This window comes from Ursus maritimus, unplaced genomic scaffold (assembly GCF_017311325.1).
Source record: "Ursus maritimus isolate PB19 unplaced genomic scaffold, ASM1731132v1 scaffold_14, whole genome shotgun sequence".
Classification (NCBI taxonomy): domain Eukaryota; kingdom Metazoa; phylum Chordata; class Mammalia; order Carnivora; family Ursidae; genus Ursus; species Ursus maritimus.
In genome coordinates, this window is record NW_024423786.1 from 48,448,741 (window position 1) to 48,470,742 (window position 22,002).

At 58.6% G+C, this 22,002-nt stretch overlaps 1 protein-coding gene and 1 long non-coding RNA gene across 9 annotated transcripts in view; one reads left to right on the forward strand and one right to left on the reverse strand.

Annotated features, from left to right (window-relative positions):
- LOC103682142 overlaps positions 1-6,531 on the forward strand; it is a 7,030-nt gene extending 499 nt beyond the window's left edge. For 2 of the 5 annotated variants that reach the window (XR_005834615.1, XR_005834616.1), the window contains exons 2-4: positions 270-434; positions 540-699; positions 6,192-6,531. This is a non-coding gene — a long non-coding RNA (uncharacterized LOC103682142). Of the gene's footprint in view, positions 1-23; positions 121-152; positions 435-539; positions 700-6,191 lie in introns of those variants that run through there. The other 3 variants (XR_005834614.1, XR_005834617.1, XR_573371.2) reach the window with 3 other exon arrangements.
- Positions 421-22,002, reverse strand: part of NFIX (nuclear factor I X) — a 93,445-nt gene continuing 71,863 nt past the window's right edge. For 2 of the 4 annotated variants that reach the window (XM_040629232.1, XM_040629233.1), the window contains 8 exons: positions 20,398-20,460; positions 19,963-20,037; positions 19,492-19,612; positions 18,222-18,358; positions 15,260-15,382; positions 12,895-13,070; positions 5,003-5,094; positions 421-550 (listed from right to left, as the gene is read on the reverse strand). In XM_040629232.1, the coding sequence (XP_040485166.1) occupies positions 5,023-5,094; positions 12,895-13,070; positions 15,260-15,382; positions 18,222-18,358; positions 19,492-19,612; positions 19,963-20,037; positions 20,398-20,460 (767 nt within the window). In that variant the 3' untranslated portion in view covers positions 421-550; positions 5,003-5,022. Of the gene's footprint in view, positions 551-5,002; positions 5,095-7,215; positions 7,364-12,894; positions 13,071-15,259; positions 15,383-18,221; positions 18,359-19,491; positions 19,613-19,962; positions 20,038-20,397; positions 20,461-22,002 lie in introns of all 4 variants that reach the window. The other 2 variants (XM_040629231.1, XM_040629234.1) reach the window with 2 other exon arrangements.

The following is a 22,002-nucleotide window of genomic DNA, read 5'->3' on the forward strand; positions in this document are numbered from 1 at the left end:
GGGGGCGGAGTCTGGAGGGAGAACCCTCTGGATCTGCACCCCATCATTTGTACAAGCTTGTCCTCCGAGCTCCGTAGTGAAGCTCCGGCCCGAGTTGGGGGTGGGGTTCCCCTAGGAAGGGTGAGGGTGGAGGACAGGCCCCTTTAGAACTGTGCTGGCTGCTTTGTTGGGTTGATTTTGTTCCTTCCCCGGAAGGTCGGGGCGGGGGCGGGAGGGGAGAAAGGCAGTTCTGCTGCATCCTTTCTTTCTTTCTGTCCTCTACTTAACAGAGTCCGTTTGCATGTTTCTTTCTGCTTGGCTGCTGGTGCACAGCTCCACCGAGACCTCTTCCGAGGGCTCTCCGAGAACTGGGCTGCTTCTGGGGGCCTGCAGGGCTCCCCGGGCTGGAGGAGAGAAGGGCTGAGTGGCTGACGACGTCTAATTTTTGCTTTTCGGTGGGGCTGGGCTGGGGGATTTTTCCACGTCTCAAAATTTCTTCTCCCCCCGTTTGAGGAACCTCTTCTTTACATTTTGTCATTTCTCTTTGTCGATCTTATCAGAGGAACCAGGACTGAAATGGGACAAAAAGAGGCCATATTGAGAACAGCAGGGGCAAGTCTCTTCTCCATCCCACCTGGCCCACTGACTGCAGGCCTGAGCCCAAGGCCCCTGGAGGGCCCACCTCCAGCAGAGGCAAGGACACCAACACCCCACGAAGAGGTACATCCCCACGCTGTCGGAACCTCCTATGGGAATCCTGCCGCCCCCAAGAGACCCTGCCCCAGTGTTAGGGTCCAGCTGGCCTTCCCGTGGGCACTGTGCCCAGCGGGGGGGACCCCCATGGCTGGAGCTGGCACAGGCACAGACCTGGGATCGGGCCATGTTTCCAATTGTTTAGGTTTTTGTATGGGTCCTGCAGGGTGGGGAGGATGCCAGGCTGGAGCTTTTGTCCCCAGAGGGGTTTTGGGAGTGGGGTGGGGGTAGCTCAGCTTCTTGCTGAGTTTTCTTTCTGTCTCTTTGGATTAAAAGCAGAAATTCCCGTCTGTACTCCCCAGCCAAGGTCCCACAGGCTGAAAGGCTGGGGGGGGGAGACACCACATGGCTTCAGTCCCTAGTGGTACCCGGCCTGGGGGAGGGGCCCTGGAGCCCACTGTGCTTGATCCTCTACCCTCAGGGCACCTGGTGCACGGGGAAGGACGCAAGGCTCCCTGGAGCGGGAGTCGCTTCCCTCAGGGTGCCAGCAGGGGGAGCCACCTTCCCACAAACGAGTCCTGGCAGCTCTTCCTCACAAAATACACCTGACCCGAGGCTGGGCCGCCGGGCAACGGCCTCCATCAAGGCTCTGGCCCCACCTTGCGGCCAGCGGGGGAGGGGTGGGAACATAGGTGTTCTCCTCTACCAGCTATAGGACCGAGGTAGGCCTGGTAGTACCCTCGGGGCCAAAAAGGGGTCCCTGAAAATGTATTCCGGGGCCTCAACCAGGCTCTGGGTCACAGACTCAGCTCTGCAGGAGCCAAGCCGAGCTAAGTACAGAGCCACCACTGGGTAGTATCCCTTCTGCCCTTGCTCCAAGCCCCACACAGCAGCCAGCGAGGAGAGGACGACCCGCCTGAGGCTACACAGTGCCCGCACGGCCCAGCCAGCACGCAAGCACGGGGACGGTTCCGAGTCCATGCTCCCAACCACTGCACGTGGCATGCTCACAGGGAGCCCAGGGCCAAGGCTGGCACATCGGAGTGAGGGCCCGGGGCGGCTAGATCAGCCAGCTTTTCAAAAGAAGCCAGAAGTCGAGACAGCATTGCATGTGAAAGTTGTTGGTGTTTAAAACCTCTCTTTTCAGCCACACAGATTATGCCTGCAGGCCCACCCCACCCCTCAGGCTCTGGTCTGGGTGGTCTTCCACTGTGAGATGAACACATCGAGTTTAGTGTTACAAAGGGCCTACAAGATCACCTAGAACCTTCTTTGACAGTGGAAACATTCTCTGCGTGCCCTATCCAGTGTGGTAGCCACTAGCCACATGCGGCTTCTAAGCAAGTAAAACGTGGCTTAGTGTCACTGAGGGACTGAAGTTTTCTCTAGTTAGTTATTTAATTTAAACTTCAACAGCCATACATGGCCAGCGCCTGCCCCACTGGGTGGTGCAGATGGAGGGCATTTGGAAGAATGGGGGTTTGGGGTGGCCACAATGACTGGGGTGCTGCTGGCGTTTACTGGGTGGGCAGAGGTGACGAACTTCCTGCCCCGTGCTAAACAACACCCGGAAGAGACCTGCCCTCCTGTGGCGGGGGCTCCTGGAGGAACTGCCCAAAGTCCAACCCCATCAACTGCCTAAAGGCCTTTAAAGGGAGGCTCATGGGATACTTGGCACTGCATGGGGGAAACCCAGGCCTGAGGCACCCCCTGAGTCGGGTGGAGGGCTGAGTCGGGAGCCAGCCCCTGGGGTTCCATTCCTGGCCTGAGGAGAAGGGAGCTGCCTGGGTGAGTCCCTATCACTGTGGCCTAGCCTCGGTATTCTCTGGTACCCCTTCCCAAGGGGAGACTGACTACACGGAGACCCTTACAGCATGGCTGTGTGGGCCCGGCCCTCACCCACCCTCCCTGTCAGGGAGAGGAGGCAGAGGACAACTGGGACGTGGAGAGCCCGCTTGGCCCCTCTGTCTTTGTCGGACCAAGCCAAGGTGCCAGGCTGGTGCCCTTGGGGTCCCCTGAGCTGCATGGCAGGGGGACAACCACCAGTGCCCAGACTGGGGACCCCCCCTCAGGAAAGGGAAGACTCCAGTTCAAGGCCTGGAGTTAGGGACAAAGGTGGTTCCAGGATAGCTCCCCAGCGCCTTACCAGAGGTCCCAGAAAAGGGGGAGGGGCATCTGCCGCCAAGCACAAAGTGGCTTTTTTCTGCTCACCCTTTCTGCTTCCTGAGCCAGGTCCAAAATTGATTAAAACTAAGTAAAAAGCGCTGCCCAGGGAATGACAAAATTGCTAAAATTCTCTTTTCTTCCCTCATTCTATTGTTCTCTCTCCATCTGGTGCTCCAGAGATCAGCTAAAGTCACTGGTTACTGTGGAAACCACCCCCCACTGTAGCCCCTGCGCCCGCTGCAGCCGCCCGCCTGCCCCCAGGCCCAAGGGCTCTCGGCTGTGCAGGCCTTGTCCGGCTCCTCCAGTCTCCCCCACCGTCACCCCCAGACACACCTGCCTGCTGGGGCCCCTTGCAAAACAAGGGGAAGAAAAACCGTTTCCCAAACTTGCCTCAAACTCTGCCTTGGCCCCAAAGTCCAAGCAAAGTGAGCAGAGAACGTGAAGAAGGGAAAGCACACGGAGACGGAAACAGGGTGAGCGGGGGAGGACTCGGCAGTGGTCCCCAAGAGTGAGCACGCGCACGGAGCTCTAGGCGGCTGGGGCGGAGGGGCGGAGGGAGGGCGGGCGGGCGGGCGAGAGCGATGGAGCCCTGCTGCCTGGTGCCAGCCCAGAGCCAGGAGGGGAGGCCCGCCTGCTGTCCCTTCCTCTGGCACCCCCTCCCGCCCTCTGCCAGCAGGGCTCTCTCGGCCTCCCTGGCACAGAGCAGCGGAGGGGGCTGGCTCCAGCCCCTGCTCGGAGCCATTGTTTTTCTTCTCAACACCCCCAAGTTCAAGTTCATCTGGGTGTTACATCATGTCTGGTTGCTCCTGGAAACCAGACGGGTCAGACGTGACTCTGGGGAAAGGGGGTGGGAAGCTGGAGGGGGTTGAAGTTCCCCTCCCCTCCCCTCCTTGCCACTAGGGAGCTCTGAAGTTTGAAGTTTGACAAAGTTTTTTGGCTTTTTTTTTTTTTTTTTTTTTTTGAGGGAGGGAAAGGAAAAGGGAAAAAAAAACAAAACCCCAAAACACACACACAAAAAGAGGGAGGGAAAGGAAAAGGGAAAAAAAAACAAAACCTCAAACCACACACACAAAACTTCCATCCACCAACTTTCTCTGGACTTGGGCCTCAGAGCAGTAAAGGAGCAGGAGCCCAAAGAGGTGGCCCTGCGGCTCTGGGCCGATGTGGATTTCCTGGGGCTGAGAAAGCCTCCAAGGCCTTGGGCTCACAGGGAGGTGTTTTTGTAAAATGTGCGAAAGAGAGCCGTATTTGCATGTTCTTTTCCGAGAAGCCGAAGCCGGGTGATGCTGTAAAAGCTGCCTCCACCCTGCCCTGAACCCTAGGGCCTGGGGCTCTGTGGGCTAGTCCCAGCCTCTCAGGGACAGGCACAGGGAGGAGGGGGCCCGCATGCGGATGTGTGCACGGATGCCTGTACAAAGCCGGATCCAGGGCATTCCAGCAGGAGGGCTGGAGTTTTCCTTGTGAGAACTGGGGACAGACGGGAGCTGGACTGGAGGTTCCAACAGCCCAGCCTCCCCTCTAACAGGATTCATGGGGACGTGAGGGAGGGGCCTCCAGGGTGGCAACAGGCCCTGCCCTACCCTGGGTGCCAGAGTCTCTGGGCATGCAGCCCACCAGGACGGCTCTGTCCCTCCCCCACCCCTTGCCCAGCCCACCCAAAGCCAAGGAAGGAGGGAGGGCTGGGGGCCAGGGCTTCCAGCTGGAGAGGGAGGAGAGCAACAGGCAGACGCTGTCCTCTTCCTAACGGGGCCTCGGGCTACCACCAGGCCTGGCCCAGAGCGCCTCTAGCCTCAGGTCTTTGGCCGCCTTCCCCAGGGCCGGGGCTGTCAGAGCTAATTATCCAATTAGCTGATTAGCCAGGGGACCTGGGGGCTGCCTGGGGAGGCAGGCTCAGCTGGGCTTGCAAAAGCCTGGGCCCTCCAGCCCTGCCCTAGCCCCTTCTCCCGGATTGGCCCCAAGGAACCGGCCTCTTCCCCGACGTCCGCGATGCCCCCGCCCCTGCCCGCTCCCCCTGTGCCCACATCCACATGGTGGGTGGGGCCTCCTACCTGAGACTGCTTCGGGATGTTCAGAAAGTTGCCGTCCCAGGGTCCAATGCTGACAAACCCTTGCCCCTGCCTGTTCTCCCTGTGCCCACATCCACATGGTGGGTGGGGCCTCCTACCTGAGACTGCTGTGGGATGTTCAGAAAGTTGCCGTCCCGGGGTCCGATGCTGACAAACCGGTTGGCAGAGGAGGCGCCTGTCGTTGCGAATGCTGTGGGGAGCAGGGAAGAGAGGGAGAGACCCTGTGAGGCCTTGGGGCCTGCCCAGGCACTGCCCTTCGGGGCTGCTGAGAGAGGGAGAGACTGGATTAGACCATGCTGCCGGGGCTTAGGCTGGCCGTGGGAAGGACAGGCCGGAGGGGTCCCATCATCCTCTCACTGACCAGGAGCACACACTGTCCCCCACCCCTAGCACTGCACCTCAGCCAGGTGTCCTCTTTCCTGGTCCGGGGTGAGGGAGGGGCCCTGGAGGCTTTAGCTGAGGTCCCATAGACCCTGCTGTGTCCCCACACCAGGCACTAAGCAGGACTGAGGATGGCCCTTGTTGAAACGATGCACCCTTGCTTTCCCACGGCCTCTCTTGGGTCTGGGAAGAGGGAGCCTGGGAGGGTGGGAGGCTGGGGGCTCTGCCGGACCAGCCCCACCCTGCTCAGGGAAGGCCGGCTCTGCCAGGCCACCTGTCCAACCAGGGCACAGCTAGCTGGGTGTTGCACCGCGGAATCACACTGGGCAGCCCCAAGGATGGGACTGATGGCTCTGGAAACCTGAAGGGGCCCAACAGAGGTCTGAGTCGGGTGGGACAGGGTCTGAGAGAGGAGCTGGCTGCCAGCTTGGGCCCAGAGGTGGCAAGGCTCAGGCCCAACAGGCATCCTCCTCTAATGGATGAGCCAGATCCCGTGGTCCTGCAGTTTGCAGGGCCTGAGATGGGCCAGAGCACAAGAGGAGAGGGCTGGAGGGCCTGGCGGAGCCTTAGGGCTCGGGGGCCCCGCAGCAGTTGTTTTGGAGCCTGAGGGGGCAAATGGGCACCCAAACAGCCCTGAGCTCTTCTCAAGTTTTCTGGCTGGAGCCCTACGGGAGGGAATGGGTCCTGCACCCCCAGTAGGGAGGATGTCCCCCAAAAGGACAAGACTGTCACAGGCTGCCAGGGATCCCCCCCCCACACCCTCTACCACGTACACCCAAGGGACTGCGTGCTCACCAGATTCTGTCCAGGGTGCCCCCCAACCCCCCTGAAGCCTGGCGCCTCCTCCCCCACCCTGCCCACCTCCAATGACCATGACCATGACTTGGTGTCTTATGGCGGATGCAGATGGGAAGATGGCATGAAGAGGATGGAGAGGGGAAAAGAACTCAAACCATGAGAAAGAAGGCAACAGAGAGCGCGAGACGCGAGACGGAGAAAAGTGAGATGGGCCGCCCCTCCCACTGCTGACCAGGAAGTCCTGGCCTGTGGCCTGCCAGCCCCCAGAGCGCCCGAAGCGCTGCCCACCCCCTGCCCGCAGACGGCACACCGCCCACCCTCCACCTCTCCTGTCCTTCACACGTCGGGTCTACCTTGGGCCTCTCAACTCAGATTTTTCTTTTCCCTTTAACAAAATTTGTCATTGGTTAAAAGAGAGAGAGAGAAAAAGAAAGAGATGAAGTAAGCCGAGGCCCAGAGCCCTCCCTTGTCCTTGGAACATTCAACCTGGGGAAGGGAGAGGGATGGGAGGAGGGGAAAAAAAAAAAAAAGAAAAAAAAAAAAGAGGAACAACGAGAAACCAAATGTGAGATTGGAGGGGAGGAGGTCAGGGGCCGGCCGCTGTACAGTTAGAGGCCCAAGGGCCCTGGAATGGAGGTGAGGGGGCAAGGCCAAAAGGGGATGGTGGTGGCGTCGCCTTGTGGTCACATTTAATTTTTTTGGTGTAGCGGGGCACAACGAAACAACAAAAATCAAAAAACAAAAAAACGAAAAATGAAAAAAACAGCAATCAGGCATGAAGATGGCATGGCTGCGCCTCCCCACCCCCCTCCCACCCTGGCCAGCACCCCTGGCCTGCGTGCCCCACTGTGCTCCCCCTCCCGCCCCCGGGAGGGGCCTGGGCCAGGGGCCCCGGCTGGGAGCAGCGGGTGGGCAGGGGGCGCTCGTGGGGTGCTGGCTGGTGCAACTGAGGCCCAGGAGGCCATGACTGGGGGGCTCAGCTCTGCTCTTGTCCGGGTGGGAGGCTCCATGGCGCTCTGGGTCAGGGGGCTTTGGCAGTGGGCGGGGCAGGGGTTTTTCGTTTTGCCGTGGAGACTGTTTGGATGGGCCAGGGATGCTGGGCGTTGTGGTTTCGGTTTCATCGTCCACTTACAAGGTGATGGAGGAGTCAAGGCGGCGCCGTCTGGGGCAGTGCTGGTGGATTTGGAATCAGGCATAGGAAGGGGCACAGGTCTGGCCACTGGAGGCGGCGGCGGTAGCAAAAATGACCCCGGGACTTTGCCCTGGCCGCTACCGTTGGGCTGCGAACAACATAAATAGAGTGACGCATGAAGGCACATCCCACACAGACACACGCTCCCCTGCGCGGCCACGCCAGCTCGCTCCTGAGAGCGGGCGCTCCCAGTAGAAGATGCAGGATGGGGTCGTCTCCTCCGGGGCACAGGGTGGGTGAGGGTGTGAGGCTTCTATTTGGTCTCTCAGGTGTTTCTCTCTCTCTTTTTTTTTTTTTTTTTGTGGTCCTCTTTGAAGTTGTGGGAGGGATGAGAGGGGGTGTCCGACGAGTGGTTTGTTATTTCTTAGGGAACATGTTTTAGGTACCAAAACATGCCACCTAGCCATATAAGCAGCTGCACCTAGAACGCTCATGCTCTTGAAGACCTTCTGCCGCAGCAAGTAAGATGCGCCAGCTCTCCCCCCACTGTCCCCAGAAAACACACGCATGCCTCCCCTCTGTGGGCCCCTGGGGTGGGGCCAGCTGACCCCACCAAGGACTACAGGCCCTTCAGCGTCTACCCCTACAGCACAGCCTGGGGAGACGCTGGGTGCTGGGGGGCTCGCCCTTGACTCCGGCAGCCTGAGGATCGCGGAGTGCTGGCCCATTTCCTACAGAACAGCCCAGGAGGAAAGTCCATCGCTGCCAGCTCCAGTTCCCACGAGGCTCTTCGAGAGGACTTCCCTGTACAGTGCCCTGGAAGTCCGGGATGCTCGGTCGCCAGATCCATTCCTCGGCTTTATTCCCTCTTGTGCCTCAAACTCAAGTTTCCTCCCCAAGCCCCATGCGTGCCTTTCATGCATCAGCCTTTGGGGGTCAGGGGACGTAGGCACCACAGCGAGGGGCAGAGGTCCCTGGCCTCCTGCAGTCACAGCTTCCCTGGAGAGGCCTCCCTGGAGTTCTGGGCATGTATCTCCCACTGCTCTGGGCAGTGCTCTTGATGACCACCTATAGCCTGGGCTCAGGGTGGGTGGGCCAGAGCTCTGAGTCCTAAACGGTCCCCTCTCCCAAGGGGCAGAGCTCTGCCCCCCAGCCACCCAGGTGCAAGGCTATGGGAGGCTCCTGTGCTGCTCCTTCTGTTGGTGGGTGAACTGTGCAGAGTCCACCCCCTTGATGTCTCCAGCCAGCCCATCCTCCACCACTGGTTCCACCTGGACTAGGACAACGAGACTCCCAAGGGCTCTCCCCTGTGCTAACAATGCACTCCTAAGCTTAGTGTCTCAGTGCCCAGCTCCGTACCAGGGACTTTACTCAGCTGGTGTCCAGTCCCCCAACCCTGTAAGGCATCAGTTTTCGCCTGGGGCGGGGCGGTGGGGTGAATTCTGCTCCGGCAGGGGGCATTAACAATGTCTGGAGACATGCTGGGTAGCACCACTTCTGGGGGGTGCTGCTGGCATCTGGTGGGGGTAGAGGCAGGGATGCTGCTACATACCCCACAATGCGTGAGACGGCCCCCAGGATAAAGGCCCAACGATCCAAACATTAACAGTGCCGTGGCTGGGAAACCCTGATGCAAGGGAAGCTCCATTCTCCCCCTTTCACAACTGGGGAAACTGAGGCTCTGTGCAGCTGAGTGGTTTATCCAAAGTCACCCAGGGGTTAACTGGTGAGGCCTGAAATTCACAACCATGTCTCTCTCACTCCAGGGATCCTGTGGATTTTTTCCAGCAGGCTCATCCCAACCCTCTTCTCCAAATCTAAAGGCGCTCAGGCTTCTCCCCTCCCCTTCCACAGCTCTGACTGGGTGTAACATAAAATACGAGCCCCCCAGTTGGGCCTTCAAGGCCCCTACGGTGGAGCCCAGATGGGGTCCTTCACCACTCATGCCCCTACATTCACCTCCTCTCAAGTACTTCCCTTTGCAAACCAACTGGGGTTTCCAGAATACAGCCTAAGCAGTTGGGGGCTGCACACGTGCTCACTGCAGAACCCTCTGCCTACAACACCCCTTCCCACAACCCTTAAGGCCTGCTCAGAAAACACCATCCCCAACATGGGACCAGCCAGATACCCTACATCACTATCCATCTCTCTCTGCCTTTCTTTTCTAGGATGCTCATGACCTCCACCATAGCCTTTGAAGCAGGCTGCCTCCCGGGCTCCCCAGCAAGCCCAGGGACGGCCACCTCTGTGTGGCCCAGGCGTGCAGCGTTCAAGTCCCACTGACTAAGCTGAATCAACCAGTCCATCCTGCTGCCTTTCAAACCATGGAGCTCCATGCCTGACTCCGCGCAGGCCACACCCTTCTGAGCGCTGGCCGTTCCCCTCCCCCACCCTTCACCTCTAAAGACCAGCACCTAGGGTTGACATTGTCCCTCCAAATGGTTCCCTTGACTTGCTCTTTCCTGCCCACTCAAAGGTCCCCTGACAAAAGCAAGCAGGGGCTGCTGATCCCTGTTTGTGTCCTGGGCTGGAGACCCTTTGTGCCAGGTGTCCTTTCAGAAACAGGCAACTGCCCCCATCATGTCTGCAGCCTATCCGGTGCCTAGCTTGCTCTTCCATCAGGGCAGGAAACCGGAGTCTCAGGAGATCACAGCCTCACTCCTTTACTCCAGGCCATCCTGAGCTTGGGCCCCCCGAGGGGCTGGGACACACGGCCTTCCAGGCAGCCCTTGCTCCCACAGGGTGGCCTGTGCCTCCTTCTAGTCCCCAAGACCCTGTCTCCTCCCAGGAGGACCTCAATCATTCATTGCACTTGATGAAGCCAATCCTAGCCCGACGTGGCCAGACATGGAAAACCGCTGATTTACAACATTTAGTTTCTGGAAGCTACTTCCAACCAGGCTAGGATATCTCAGCTCTGATTGGGGTACAAGTTTAGGTTTTAAAAAATCTCGAGGTCTTGTGATTTTGCGGTGGCTTGAAACCTCATGAGTTAAAAGCTAGAAGGAACCGGGAGATGGGATAGCTCTTCACTTTCAACTGACAGACGAAGACGCAGGCCTGGCCGCTCCAGCGCTGGTGCTTGAGGACGACCTACAACCAGTCTTCCTGCCTCCCAGAGTCACGCTATCCCATCGGGCCCTGTGACTTGTCCATCGCGTTCACTTGGCGGTCTCTTCTCTCTGCCAGAAATACAGCTAACCAGGCATCCTCCTTCTGCCCTTTGCATCTCCTTTGAGTGGTGTGTCCATCTGGCCTTGGCCTTTACTGATTTGGCTCTTCTCAATTAGGGCCTCATGCTGTGGTCCGAGGATGAGCACAGGGGTGGTGCCTGGAAACCCTTTTGCAAATTGTAAAAATTTTGTATGCATATTTTTTTTCTGCAAAGATGATCTGTAACTTCACATTCTCAAAGAGGTTAGGAATTTACTCCTTTAGGCTTTAGATCAGTGGTTCTCAAAGTGGGTCACCCGACCAGAAACAGCATCACCTGGGAATGTGGGGAGAAATGCAGATTCTCAGCCCCACCCCAGGCCTGCTGAATCAGAATCAGGTGAGGCCAGGCACCTGTGTGTTAGCGAGCCTTCCAGGTGGTTCGTGCATGCTAAGACTGAGAACTATTGCTCTGGAGGTCGCCACGGAACTAGAGTAGCCTGGTACTGCCACTCCCTGTCACCAGGTCAGCTGCAGAGCCCGGGGACTCTGGCTCGCTCCTCCTCCAGAGCCTGCTGCTGAGCCCTGGGGAGCAGACTCACTGAAGACACCACCACCCTCTCTGGGCACAACAGGCCAGAGGAGGAAACCCAAAGAGACTGCTCCCCAGCCCGGCTAGGCTCTCTGTTTAGCCAGAGTGACTGTTTGCCCTTCTGTCTGCAGTGTTCTATCCATGGTCTACTCGGAGCAAGCATCTGCCTTCTGGACCAGACGAGCCCTTAATCTTGAATGGTCAAGTCAAGGGAGAGGCTCAGGACCCAGCCATCATCAGGATGCTTAAGGATGGACTGACCCATACTCCCGAGGGTCCTGTGGGTTAGGTTTGGCTCTTTGGGCTAAACTGGTCCCTCAGGTCAGTCTCATTTTGGTTCCAAACCCCAGCTGCCTCTGTGGGCAAGAAGGCAGGCAAGGTGGAGTTCCTGGACTCTCTGATCCACATTCCAGACCCCAGGCACCTTGGGCGCTGGGACATAGGCTGGCAGCTCCCGTAGACTCTGCTGGCATCTCTGAAGGAGGCATAGTAGCCGTCGCGGGTCATGGCCACTTCTCCCTCCATGCCCCTAAAAGTGGACAGAGCTTGTCCAGAGAGGTGGGCAAGGCTCTGAGTGCACTAAGGAGCTGCAGAGCCAGCAAGAGAAAACCTTACAGGGAAAAGGGGAAAAGGAAACGAGGAAAGCAGAAGGAGGGAGAACAGGAGAGAGGGAAGAGGACCAGCCTCCGTTCTGGACAGCGAGAGCGAGGAGGCTGAGCCGTAGCCCTGCCCCAAATCAACACACCAGCACTTAGCAAATGCCTACTCTGCACAGGCCGCCCTGAGGCAGCACTGGGCTGAGTGGCGAAGGGCCGGCCACAGCTCTCCCTGGGCCACCTCTTGCATGGGCTTCCGAACGCCTTTCCCCACCACAGCCCTTTGAGTGTCCTCCCCACCTGACCTCTCACAACGGGTTTCCAGGCTGGACCAGATGCGGGAAGAGGGGCTGAGCCTTCTCACAGCGCAGTACGCTGCTGGGACTCTAGAACCTTCCCAGAGGTCTAGAGACCACTGTGTCCCAACCCGGAGTGGTCTCCTGGGGACTAAGGGAGGACCACTGTCCCACCGAATGGTCACCTCTGGCCCACCGCTGTCTGGCATAAGCCCTTTGCTGAGTGGCCTGTGTTTCTGCTTGTCAGTGACTGGGCCCTAGGGCTTGCTGACGGAGAAGGGCAGCGGGGCGGCAGAGCTCCACAGGCAACCAGCGTCTCTTCTAGGCTAAGGAGCAGAAGGGCTTTGCTCCAGAACAGTAACTGACCTGGGAACCTCTTGCTAAGAGTTCTGCCAATGGGAGACCCCAGGACAGCTCCTGTGGAAGGAGGGAGGGCCTTTCCTCTACCCAGGGTTTCTCACCAGGAAATGATGATGCCCCCAGGGCACAGTGAAATCTGGAAACATTCTGGATCATCAGGACTGGGAGGGGGTGGTGCAGCTGGCACTGAGTGGGCAGGGGCTGCAGATGCGGCTCAGTACCCCACAGTGCACGGGCCGGCCCCACGGAACAGAGAAAGAACAGCCCAGATGTCAACAGTACCAAGGCTGGGAACCCTTGGTCTAGAACCTACACAATCCTTGTAGCCCTGAGATTTTCAGAGGGGGTTACGAGGTACGGAGCCCGGGCCAGGTTGGATAGATCACGGATACACTCTTACTGGGGGAACAGAGACTGAGGGGAAGGCAAGGAGCCTGAGCAAGGTGGGCCCGGCCACTGCCCCTGCCCCCAACTCTGGACTGTGACAGACAGGCCCTGGCATTACACACAGACCCCTACCCCCAGGTCCAGAAGATGGAGGTGTTTGGCACTAGCGGCTCTCTGCTGCTCCAGCCCCAGGAGGGCTCCCGGCTTTTGGACCCTCTCTCTGTGAGCCCCGAGACAGACGGACAGATGCGGAGATGAGCTGTGGCAGGGCTCCTGGGGCCTCTGGACTCACCTGTCCCGTGGCCTGGCCCGAGCCGTCCGAGCACACGAACTGCACAAACTCCTTCAGCGAGTCCTGCCCGTGGTGGTGGTGGTAGCGGATGGTCGGGTGCGTGAAGTACGGGCTCGACTGCTGGATGATGGATGTGGAGGGGAAGTGCAGCGCTGATGCTGTGGCCCGGGGGCTCCCTGCATGCATGTGGGCAAGAAGAAGAGGGGATCAGGGCTCAGGAGGTAGAGGGGGGCGCGATGGAAGATGGGGTGGGAGGGATTGCTGGTCAGAGCGCTGAGGAGCCAGAGGACAAGGGAGAATGGGGTAAGATCAAGGCCGGACCAGGGTGAGGGGAGTGAGGCACTGGTCTCTGGTGAGAAAGTTCAGGCGGTGCCAGATAATTCGGCAACTGAGGTAAGTAACATCTTAATGCAGTGTTTTTAAAAAGCCGGATTGGCGGAGGGCCTGGGTGGCTCAGTCGGTGAAGCATCGGGCTCTTGATTTCAGCTCAGGTCATGATCTCAGGGTCGTGGTCTCAGGGTTGTGACATCGAACCCATGCCCAGCTCTGTGCTCAGCAGGGAGTCTGCTAGAGATTCTCTCTCTCCCTCCTCTCCCTTGGCCTCTTCCCGCCAAAATAAATTAGTAAATCTTTTTTTTTTTTTTTTTTAATAAAAAGTCAAATCGGCAAACTAGGGCTGGTCAGCCAGCTGCTTGTCTTTGTAATAAAGTCCGACTAGAACCGGGGCTGGAGCTAGGATAACATGAACAAGGCAAGATCGTGCAAATGCAAGGCCAGTCCCCTCTTTCGCTTAAAACATTGATAGCTGTTTGTCATACGTTTTTTGCAATCTTTTCCATCTTTTAAAATATTACATTAAATATTATTTATCTTGATGACTAGGGTTTTGGTGCCTCCTGACACCCTACATGGTGGTGAGTGCCTCACTGGCTTCACCCTGGTCCAGGGCCTAGGTGCAAGTCTGGGGGAGGGACGGAGGAGGCCAACGGTTCCCAGGCTCTGGCTAGAGACAGGGCCCCTCGCCTGTGCAGGACGAGCCCTTGAAATGCATACAGCGGCTCCTGCATGCGCACGGCTGTGCCTCTGGCCACTGCTGCCCAGGCCGTGTTCCTGCGTGCTCAACCCCCCGGTCCTTGCACACGCATCCTCCCCACACACAGCTCCCACCCCGGCGCAGGCCCCAGCTCTTCCCTGAGCCGAGTCCTCCCCCTCTGGTCTGTTTCCAATCAGCTCTCTCTTGCTCTCAGTTTCATTAGGGGGCTGAGGAAACTTGGCTTCTCTCTGGAGTTCATAAAAGCTGAGCCGAGCTGGGCCTGCCGCCCTCCCGCTGCCTACACAGAGGGCCTGGGGTCCCCGCCCCCACCTTGTGGCCACCACACCCTGCCCCAGTGCAGGCTGCCTCTGGGCTCTCAGCCAGGAGGCCCCGAGGAGGAAGCCGGGAGGGTAAACCTCACTCTTCTCCATGTCCTACAGAAGGCCCGCAAGACGGCACGTGGGGTGGACACAGGGCAGTGTCCAGAAAAAAGTCCAGACCTCTTTCTCCCAGAAGGGTACCCAGGGAGGGAAAAAGCAAATGAGAGAGCGGGGAGGGTGAGGACTCAGCTCCCACACCTTCCTGCCTGATTCCCTCAGGAATCCCCTCAGGAACGCTGAGATGTCTCCCTACCACCGCCCCGAACCAAGCACCCTCTCCTGAGACCAAAACAAGAGAGCCCCCCAAGGCAGTGGGTTTACTCCTTTCCCTGGAGAACAACCCAGGTGCTACCAGCCCCTGGGCCTAGCTCTTCACTTTTGGAAAAGGGCAGGGAGGGCCTGAGAAGGGAGCCTGGGCTCCCCTGAGTGCTCTTGTCCGTCTGGGCCCCACACCGACCCGGGTGGATGCTGGGAAACCAGAGCCTGGGCTCAGCCGGGAGCTAGGAGAGAAGAGGTGAGAGGAGGACAGAGGGAAAAGCCTGGGCTTTCCCGCCCACAACTGGCAGGAGAAAAGGAGAGCGGGCAGGAGTGGGTCTGAGGCGTCCATTGTCAAAGGCAGGTGGCAGAGGGCCTCGGGACAGGCCCGTGTTGCACAGCACACGCATGCGCACACGCACAAGCGCACACGCACAAGCACACACGCACGCACACGTGCGCAGACGTGCACATGGGGAGTAGAAGCAAGTGAGAGGGTGCTTGGGAACAGGGTGAGGAGGGGCTGCTGCAGAGGGAGGGCCCATTCCCGTGTCCACCCTCTGCCAGACTGAGGCCTACTCAGAGAGCTCGGGACTGTCACTCAGGGGCTGTCGCACTAGCTCCTTCACCTGGCCAGCTGCCCCTAAGTGCTCCACCGCCTCCCACACTGCCCCCCTCCAGGCCCCCCATTTCTCACCTGGTCTGACTCCAGCAAGCACAGGCAGCGGGTGGTGAGTGAAAGCCATGCGCGGGGAGCTGCCCTGAGAGGAGAGGGCACTGCAGAAGTCCAGCTTTCCTGACTTCTTTAGAGAAGCCGGGCCTGGGGGGAGGAATCAGCAACACAGGGCAGGTTTAGCTGGGCCAGGGCGAGAGCAAGGGAAGGTGGGAAGCCAGCAACTAGCTCCTTCTCTCCTCGGCTCCCTCCCGGCTTCCCTTCCCCACCACACCCTCTTCCTGCCTCCTTTGGCCCATTCCGACTCAGGTTCTCAGGCCTGGTGTGCGGACAGGCCGCTACAGGTGCTCTGACCAGAGAGGAAAACGAGACCCTTGGGTATGTTGGGTAGGAGATGAGCAAGGGGGCCCATCTTGCTACCTGATGAGCAGATAAGGATCTCATAGGGCACAGGATGAAAAGGTGGGATGCAGGGGCAGGGGGCAGAGAAGGTATGCAGGAGGAGCCCCGGGGAGTCAGCTTCAGAGTGAGGGGGGACCCGAAAGAGGGCTGGGTTGAGTCTGGTCTGTGGGGCCCTGGACAGGGGAGGCTCTGGTAGGAAGAAGCCACAAGTCCTCGGGAGGGACCGCAGGGGTGATATAACACCCGATGAGAGAGTAGGGAAGAGGCTGGAGGACCTGGGTGGGCACTGGGGGCAGAGCAGGACAGGAAAGGACTCCCCTGCCAGGAAATCCAGAGGGGGGGCAGCTGTAGGATGGGTCATTTTGGGGCTTTGCTCTGCTCCTGGTGCCAGAGACAGGGTTGCACTCAGTGGGAGACAGGGTACACAGTACACCCCGTTGCAGCTCTGCCTGAAGGATCCTGACGCTGCCAACCAAGGTCATCTCTGTGCCCAGCGGGCACGATGTCCAAGTGATGCTCTGACACAGCAGGGCCCCTGCACCAGGTCTTCCAGGGGAGCTTGTCTCCTATCCTGGGCTGAGCCTGGAGGCTGTGCCCGGGCTGGGAGGGCTAAGATGGAATGGAGCAGAGCTGCAGAGCTGCCATCTTTCAGGCATAGAATCAGTCTGAGTGGGGTGGGGGGGGCTGCAGTCTTAACCGCAGAGGGAAGAGGTGGGGGAAGGGCGAACTCCCAGCCGCCAGCAGAGGTGTTATCTGGCGGCAGCTGTGTGCCACCTGATAGCTGGCACGGTGAGGGGGTGGGGAGCACCCCCACCAGCTGTGCACAGCTGTCCCCGTGGCCGCACAGCGCCTCCCCAGCTGTTCCCTGTCCTGCAGCTGGGCTGCTTAATTGGCGATTTGTCGCAGCAGAGGGAAACAACACCACAGGAAGGGGGGGTGGGTACGGAGGAAAAGAGAGGAAAGCAAGGGAGCTGGGGGTGCTGCAGGAGAATGTTGGGGGCTGTGCGTGGCAGGACAGCTGGAAGGAGCAGAAATGGCAGGCATCAGAGCAGATAGCTGAGAAAAAAAGACTGGAGGCCAGAGAGGGGACAGCTCCTTGGGCACCAGGTCAGGGCAGAGGGACCTGGGGGCTGAGCCCCAGGAGACCGCTATGGATGTGGCTCTCAAGGCACTTGAGTCCTTAAGGGGCAGTCACTTAACTGAGGCCCCGGCTGCAGAGTCCTTCAGTGACTTTCCAACCCCTTCTCTCTCTCGCAGGGAAGTATCTGGGCTGTATCTACCCAGGTCCCTGTTTGCCACATGAAACCCGGGAGGGGCACCCAAAGACTCGCCGGAGAGCTGTCCCACAGAGGTGAGCTTTGCTCTGGGTCTGCAGCCTACTCCCCGGGGCCCAAGGTCTGGGGATGAGCCTTCCTCCCCTCCTCCCAGGGAGCTGAGAGTGGGGAGCCTGCGCAGACTGCCTCTGGGCTGCAGGAAAGCAGGAGGACCTCCCTACCCTTCTGCCTTGCTTTTCCCCCAGCCCCTGCCCCAGCCCATTCACTTGGCCCATCTCTGTAGAGGCGCATCTGGAAAACACCAGGCAAAGCGACATCGGGTCAGGCCTTCCTCTTCCTGCTTCAAGGGCGAAGCTCCCGTTCCCAGGCCCAACCAGAGCAGACGTGCCCCGTATATGGCCCCCCCACACGGGTCTGCACTCCCTGGCTCCAAGAGACTCAGACCTCAAGGACACATAGAGGCTGTATGCCGCAGCCAGCCTCCTCATACACATATTGTGCATGCACACACACACAAGCGAGTGCACACATGTGTACTCTCCCTCCTTTCCATCTGGGTTCTCTGGGTCTGCTCACGCCTCCAGTCAAGACTCGAAGTGGTGGGTTCACCAAGAAAGGGGTGATTAGAGGGTATTGGGAGGACTGACCAGGCTTCCTTAAGACCTTCGCCCCACCCTAGCTTTCCTGCTTAATTGGAAAATGATTCTGGTCATTCTTTATTAGGCTCCCCTCCTCTCTGTGATGCTGGGCCCTTCAGACCAGTGGTTCTCAACTCAAGATGATTCCATTCTGCTCCCCCCATGTGGGGGGATATTCAGCAATGTCCAGGGACGTTTTTGGTCATTATACTTTGGGGAGGAGTGGGGCCTTGCTACTGGCTACTGGGTGGAAGCCAGGGCTGCTGCTCCATGCCCCACAGTGCATAGGATGGCCCCACCTCAGAGAACGACGTGGCCCCAAATGTCCATGGTGCCCAGACTGAGAAACTGCTTTAAACCATGAGGACCACAGAGCTGGGGCAACCTCTCCAGAGAAACAGCAAGAGAAGGAGACCACAAGAGTTCGGAGCCTGGGGCCTCTGCTTTCGTTCCACCACACTCATGGGCTCCGCTGCCCATGTAGGGACAGCCCAGCTCCTTGCCTCCATTCCCTCCTTCGGCCTGGTCTGCCCTGCTCTGGAAGATCAGTAGGCAAGAAGACAGGCAGTGCCACCCACAGCAGGGGAACCAGAGGGAGGCTTGCCAGATAAACTGAGAGGGAAGAAGAGGCTCTGGCCGACCTGCTCTGGGTTGGCCCTGCAGCGCCCATACCTGCATCCACATCGTTGGGCCACCCACTGGACTGGCTGCTGCCAGCTGCCGGGGAGCGGCCTGTACCAGGATAGAAGACATCATCGACAGGGCTCTCCATCTCACTGTCATCGATGGACTTGGGGCGCTTGGTGGTGCTGGGGAAGAGGAGAGGGGTCAGGTCGGCCAAGGGAAGACTGAGGCACAGCTACTCAAACTGAGGGAGCCTGCACCGATGACCTGTCATGTGGGGAGCACTCCCAGGCACACTCTGCGTGCCCACCCCTGAGATTAGACTGGCCCCGGAGTCCCTTGGGGCCCACCCCACCTGGTCCTCCTCCTTGAGCCCCTTCTCAGGCCATGATACCCTCATCCACTGAGCTGCCCAGGTCAAAGAGGGGGCAAAAGCCTCCTCCACTGCTTTCCTGGCCTCACCTTCTATTTCCCATCAGCCCCTAGGGCCAGGGCAAGTCGAGAGGCACTTGCCAGGGACAAAAATCCTAAGGGGTGCTACAAAACTCAGACATCAAGATACTATGTTATTTTATATTAAAAGCTACTAATGAAGCTATTACAGTATTATAATATTCTAACAAATCAAAATGAATGCCCAAAACCTCACAATGAAACAAACGTTCAAGTTTTTTTAAAAAAGCACGGGATCCCTCCCTGCCCTGAACAATTGGCCCTGACAAGGGCTGAATGTGCCCACCTCCCAAACACCTCCCAACTTCATCCCCCACTCTCACGCCACTCCCCTACCCAGCTGAGGCCCTCCTCTAATCCAGCCTATACAGTCCTGCCCACACATGCTGCTGCAAGGGGCACTTTCTGGAACACAAATCCCCAGCATCTCTTGCTTCGAAACCTCCAGTGGATTTTAAGTCTAAACACCTTCCGCTGGCCTCCAGAGCCCTCTTTGGGGGTCCCACCAGGATGTCCATCCTTGGCTGGGATGAGGGCTGCTCTACTTGGAGCATCCACCCCATGCCTGTCTGGGTTCAAATGTCACTTCTGCAAGAGAGAGGCTTTCTCGGATCCTCACTGGGAATGCCTTCCAGGCAGAGCTGTGCCTTGTTCGGGTTTATGTCCCCAGTACCAAATGCCCAGCGACAGCATGAAGCAGGAGGCTCAGGGGGTTGGTAGCATGGTGGGCGCAGGCTGCTCTGGAGCCCACGCCCTCAACAAGGGGTGGCCTTCTAAGGCACCCAGGCGTTGGAGGTACAGCTGCCTGCGGCACCTGAGATGGCCTGGGGATGGAGGAAGGGGAGGGCCGGGGTGCTGGGCTCACCTGGTGGAAGGAGGGGAAGTGATGGACCGCCGCCCCAGGGTCACCTGGTTTATGTTGTAGTAGCTGGGACTCTCCAGGTCTGCCAGTGAGAAGTTGGGCCCTGATGCTGTCGCAACAGGAGCTGGGAAAGGGCGAGAAGGTGATAGATAAGGTTTGAGGTGTGGGAGGTTTAATGGGGCCTTGTTTTATTGTCATGAGCAATCCCCAGAAGCCACCTCTTGGCTGGGGGTCTTTGGGGAAAAGCCCTTTGTTGTGATTTTTTTCCTCCAAAGCAGTGGAAATTAGAGATTGGGCTCTCTGGGCACCTCTGCTCCACCTAGCCCAGTACCAGTTAGGCAGACTATCCCAGGAAACCCCGTCTGCCCCTCAGCCAAGACCCCACCAGCAGGGGGCCACATGGGGTCTGAGTCCCACCTCCTTACACCCCAATCTGCTGAGCTCAGCCCTGGCTGGAAGAAAGAACTCACTTACTCTGTGATACTCTCACCAGCTCCGTCACATTCCAGACCCCGGAAGTCACAAAACAGTCCTGGAAACTTAAGTGCCCTGAAGAGGGGAAAGGACAAGTGAGTGAGTTAGGCAAGGCTAAGAGGGGCTGCCTGCCTGTTTCTCCAAAGCTCTCCCCACTCTTGCTTTGACTTCCTTCCTCCCAATCCTCATGTTCCAGACACAGGCTGGCCCTCAGGGGCCCTCATGTGTACACAGAAGAGTGAGTATGCTTCAGGTGAGCCCCACCCCTTGGGATGTCAGCTGAAGTTCAGGTGAGGATCGGCTGAGTAAAGGGGAAGAAATGGAGGGAGACGGGAGGCCAGGTTGGCCAAGGGTTGGGAGGGCAGAGGAGAGCTATAGGGGCAGGGCAGGCCATAGAGTCTAGACATGGGCCAGCGGGAATTGGGGGGAACTGACCGTTGGGCAGTGGTTTGATGTCCGCATCTCCTTGCTGGTTTGAACTATCTGATTGTCCGGATTCTGCAGGAGACACAAAGGGGAGAATGGGTCAAGATCAAAGTGCCCCCTCCACACTAGCCAAGCAGCTGCCCCTCCAGCCTGTAAACACCTTCACAGCACCCTCTCCTCGGAGGGGAGCAGCCTAGGGAGATGAGAAGAGAGGAGGAAGGAAGTCCTATGGACATTGGAGCCAGATCCTTCTCCGTGGTGGGGTATCCTGGGTACTGCAGGGTGGTTGGCGGCAGCCTTGGCCTCCACACACTAGATTCCAGTAGCACTACAGTGTGACAACCAACACTGTCTGCAGAAGCTGCCCAATGTGCTCACCCACGGCTGAGTAGCAATGGCTGAGAATCAGGGCGAGGATGGTGCCCACGAGAGAAGCCAGTGGCCATCTCTTTGCACAGCTGGGATGAACCCAATCCTCCACTCGGCTCAAGCTCCCAACAGAGCAGCCCCTTCCTTCTCTCACTTCATTAATTACAGCCATTCCTGTCAGCCTGAACCACCCCCACCTCACCTTTATACTTACAGGCAGTGCCTGGCAACACAGAGGGGGGAGGTTTGCCCTGACGCTGTCGCCCACTCTGTGCCAGCCTGTCTGGGCTGTCTCATGCCCCAGTGCCACAGCTGCTCAGAGGGAGCCCCGAGACAAGGGCCCATTGTGCGGTGGGAGCTCGCAGAGGGCTGGGGCAGGGTGGAGTGTGTGTGTGAATATTTTGCGGAGCTTGGGAAAGCCCCCCCGCCCCCGCCCCCCAGGTCCTCAAAGCTTTGTGTGCCAGGGGCACAATGGGGACCTCCAGAATGCCTGCCCAGGCACGACAGCTGGCGAGAGGATGGTAGGGGGGGCCAGGGCAGGTTGTGGGGCAGGAGCAAGGCCAGGCATTTGGTAAAGAGTCGGCTGCTCACAAGGGGACAACATGGGGGTGGCACCGGAAAACTGCACCCTGGTATTGGCCAAGGCTCTGCCCAACTCTTTGACCCTGCCTCCTGGGTCTCACCCACCACCCCAAGGTCAGCCTACTGGCCAGAGAGTCCACCCCTCACTGGCCTCGCAGCCACGCTGCTCACATTGGGGAGTGACCAGCAAGGAAGTTCCTAAAGAACAACGAGACGTGGGCCCAAGACATTGCAGCAAGGTGCCCTGCTGCCCCTCAGCCACTCAGGAGGGATGGAAGAGTGATGGATGAGGGGGGCTGGTAAGAAGAACAGCATCCCTCTGAGAGTGAAGGCCCAGGCTTGGGTCAAGCCAAGTTCTTGGCCACCTGCTTCAATGTGACCAGTGGGAAAGGACAGGCTGCCTACAGGGCAGTTCCAGTCCCCACTTCCCCCATTCTTTACCTTGTTCAGTTTTTTTTAAGTTAAAAAAAAAAATCCTGTCACAAATCAAGAAAATAGAAGTTTCTAAGGAAAGTGCTAATGATGGCCCCTCACCCCCTCTGGCTTGGCTTGGTGCAGCCTGCCACACCACCCTTTGTGCTCACCCCTGCGGTGTGTTTAGGGATGATGAAACCTGCCCCAGGCCACCTCTTTGCTAATGGCACTCTCTGCTCTGGAGACAAT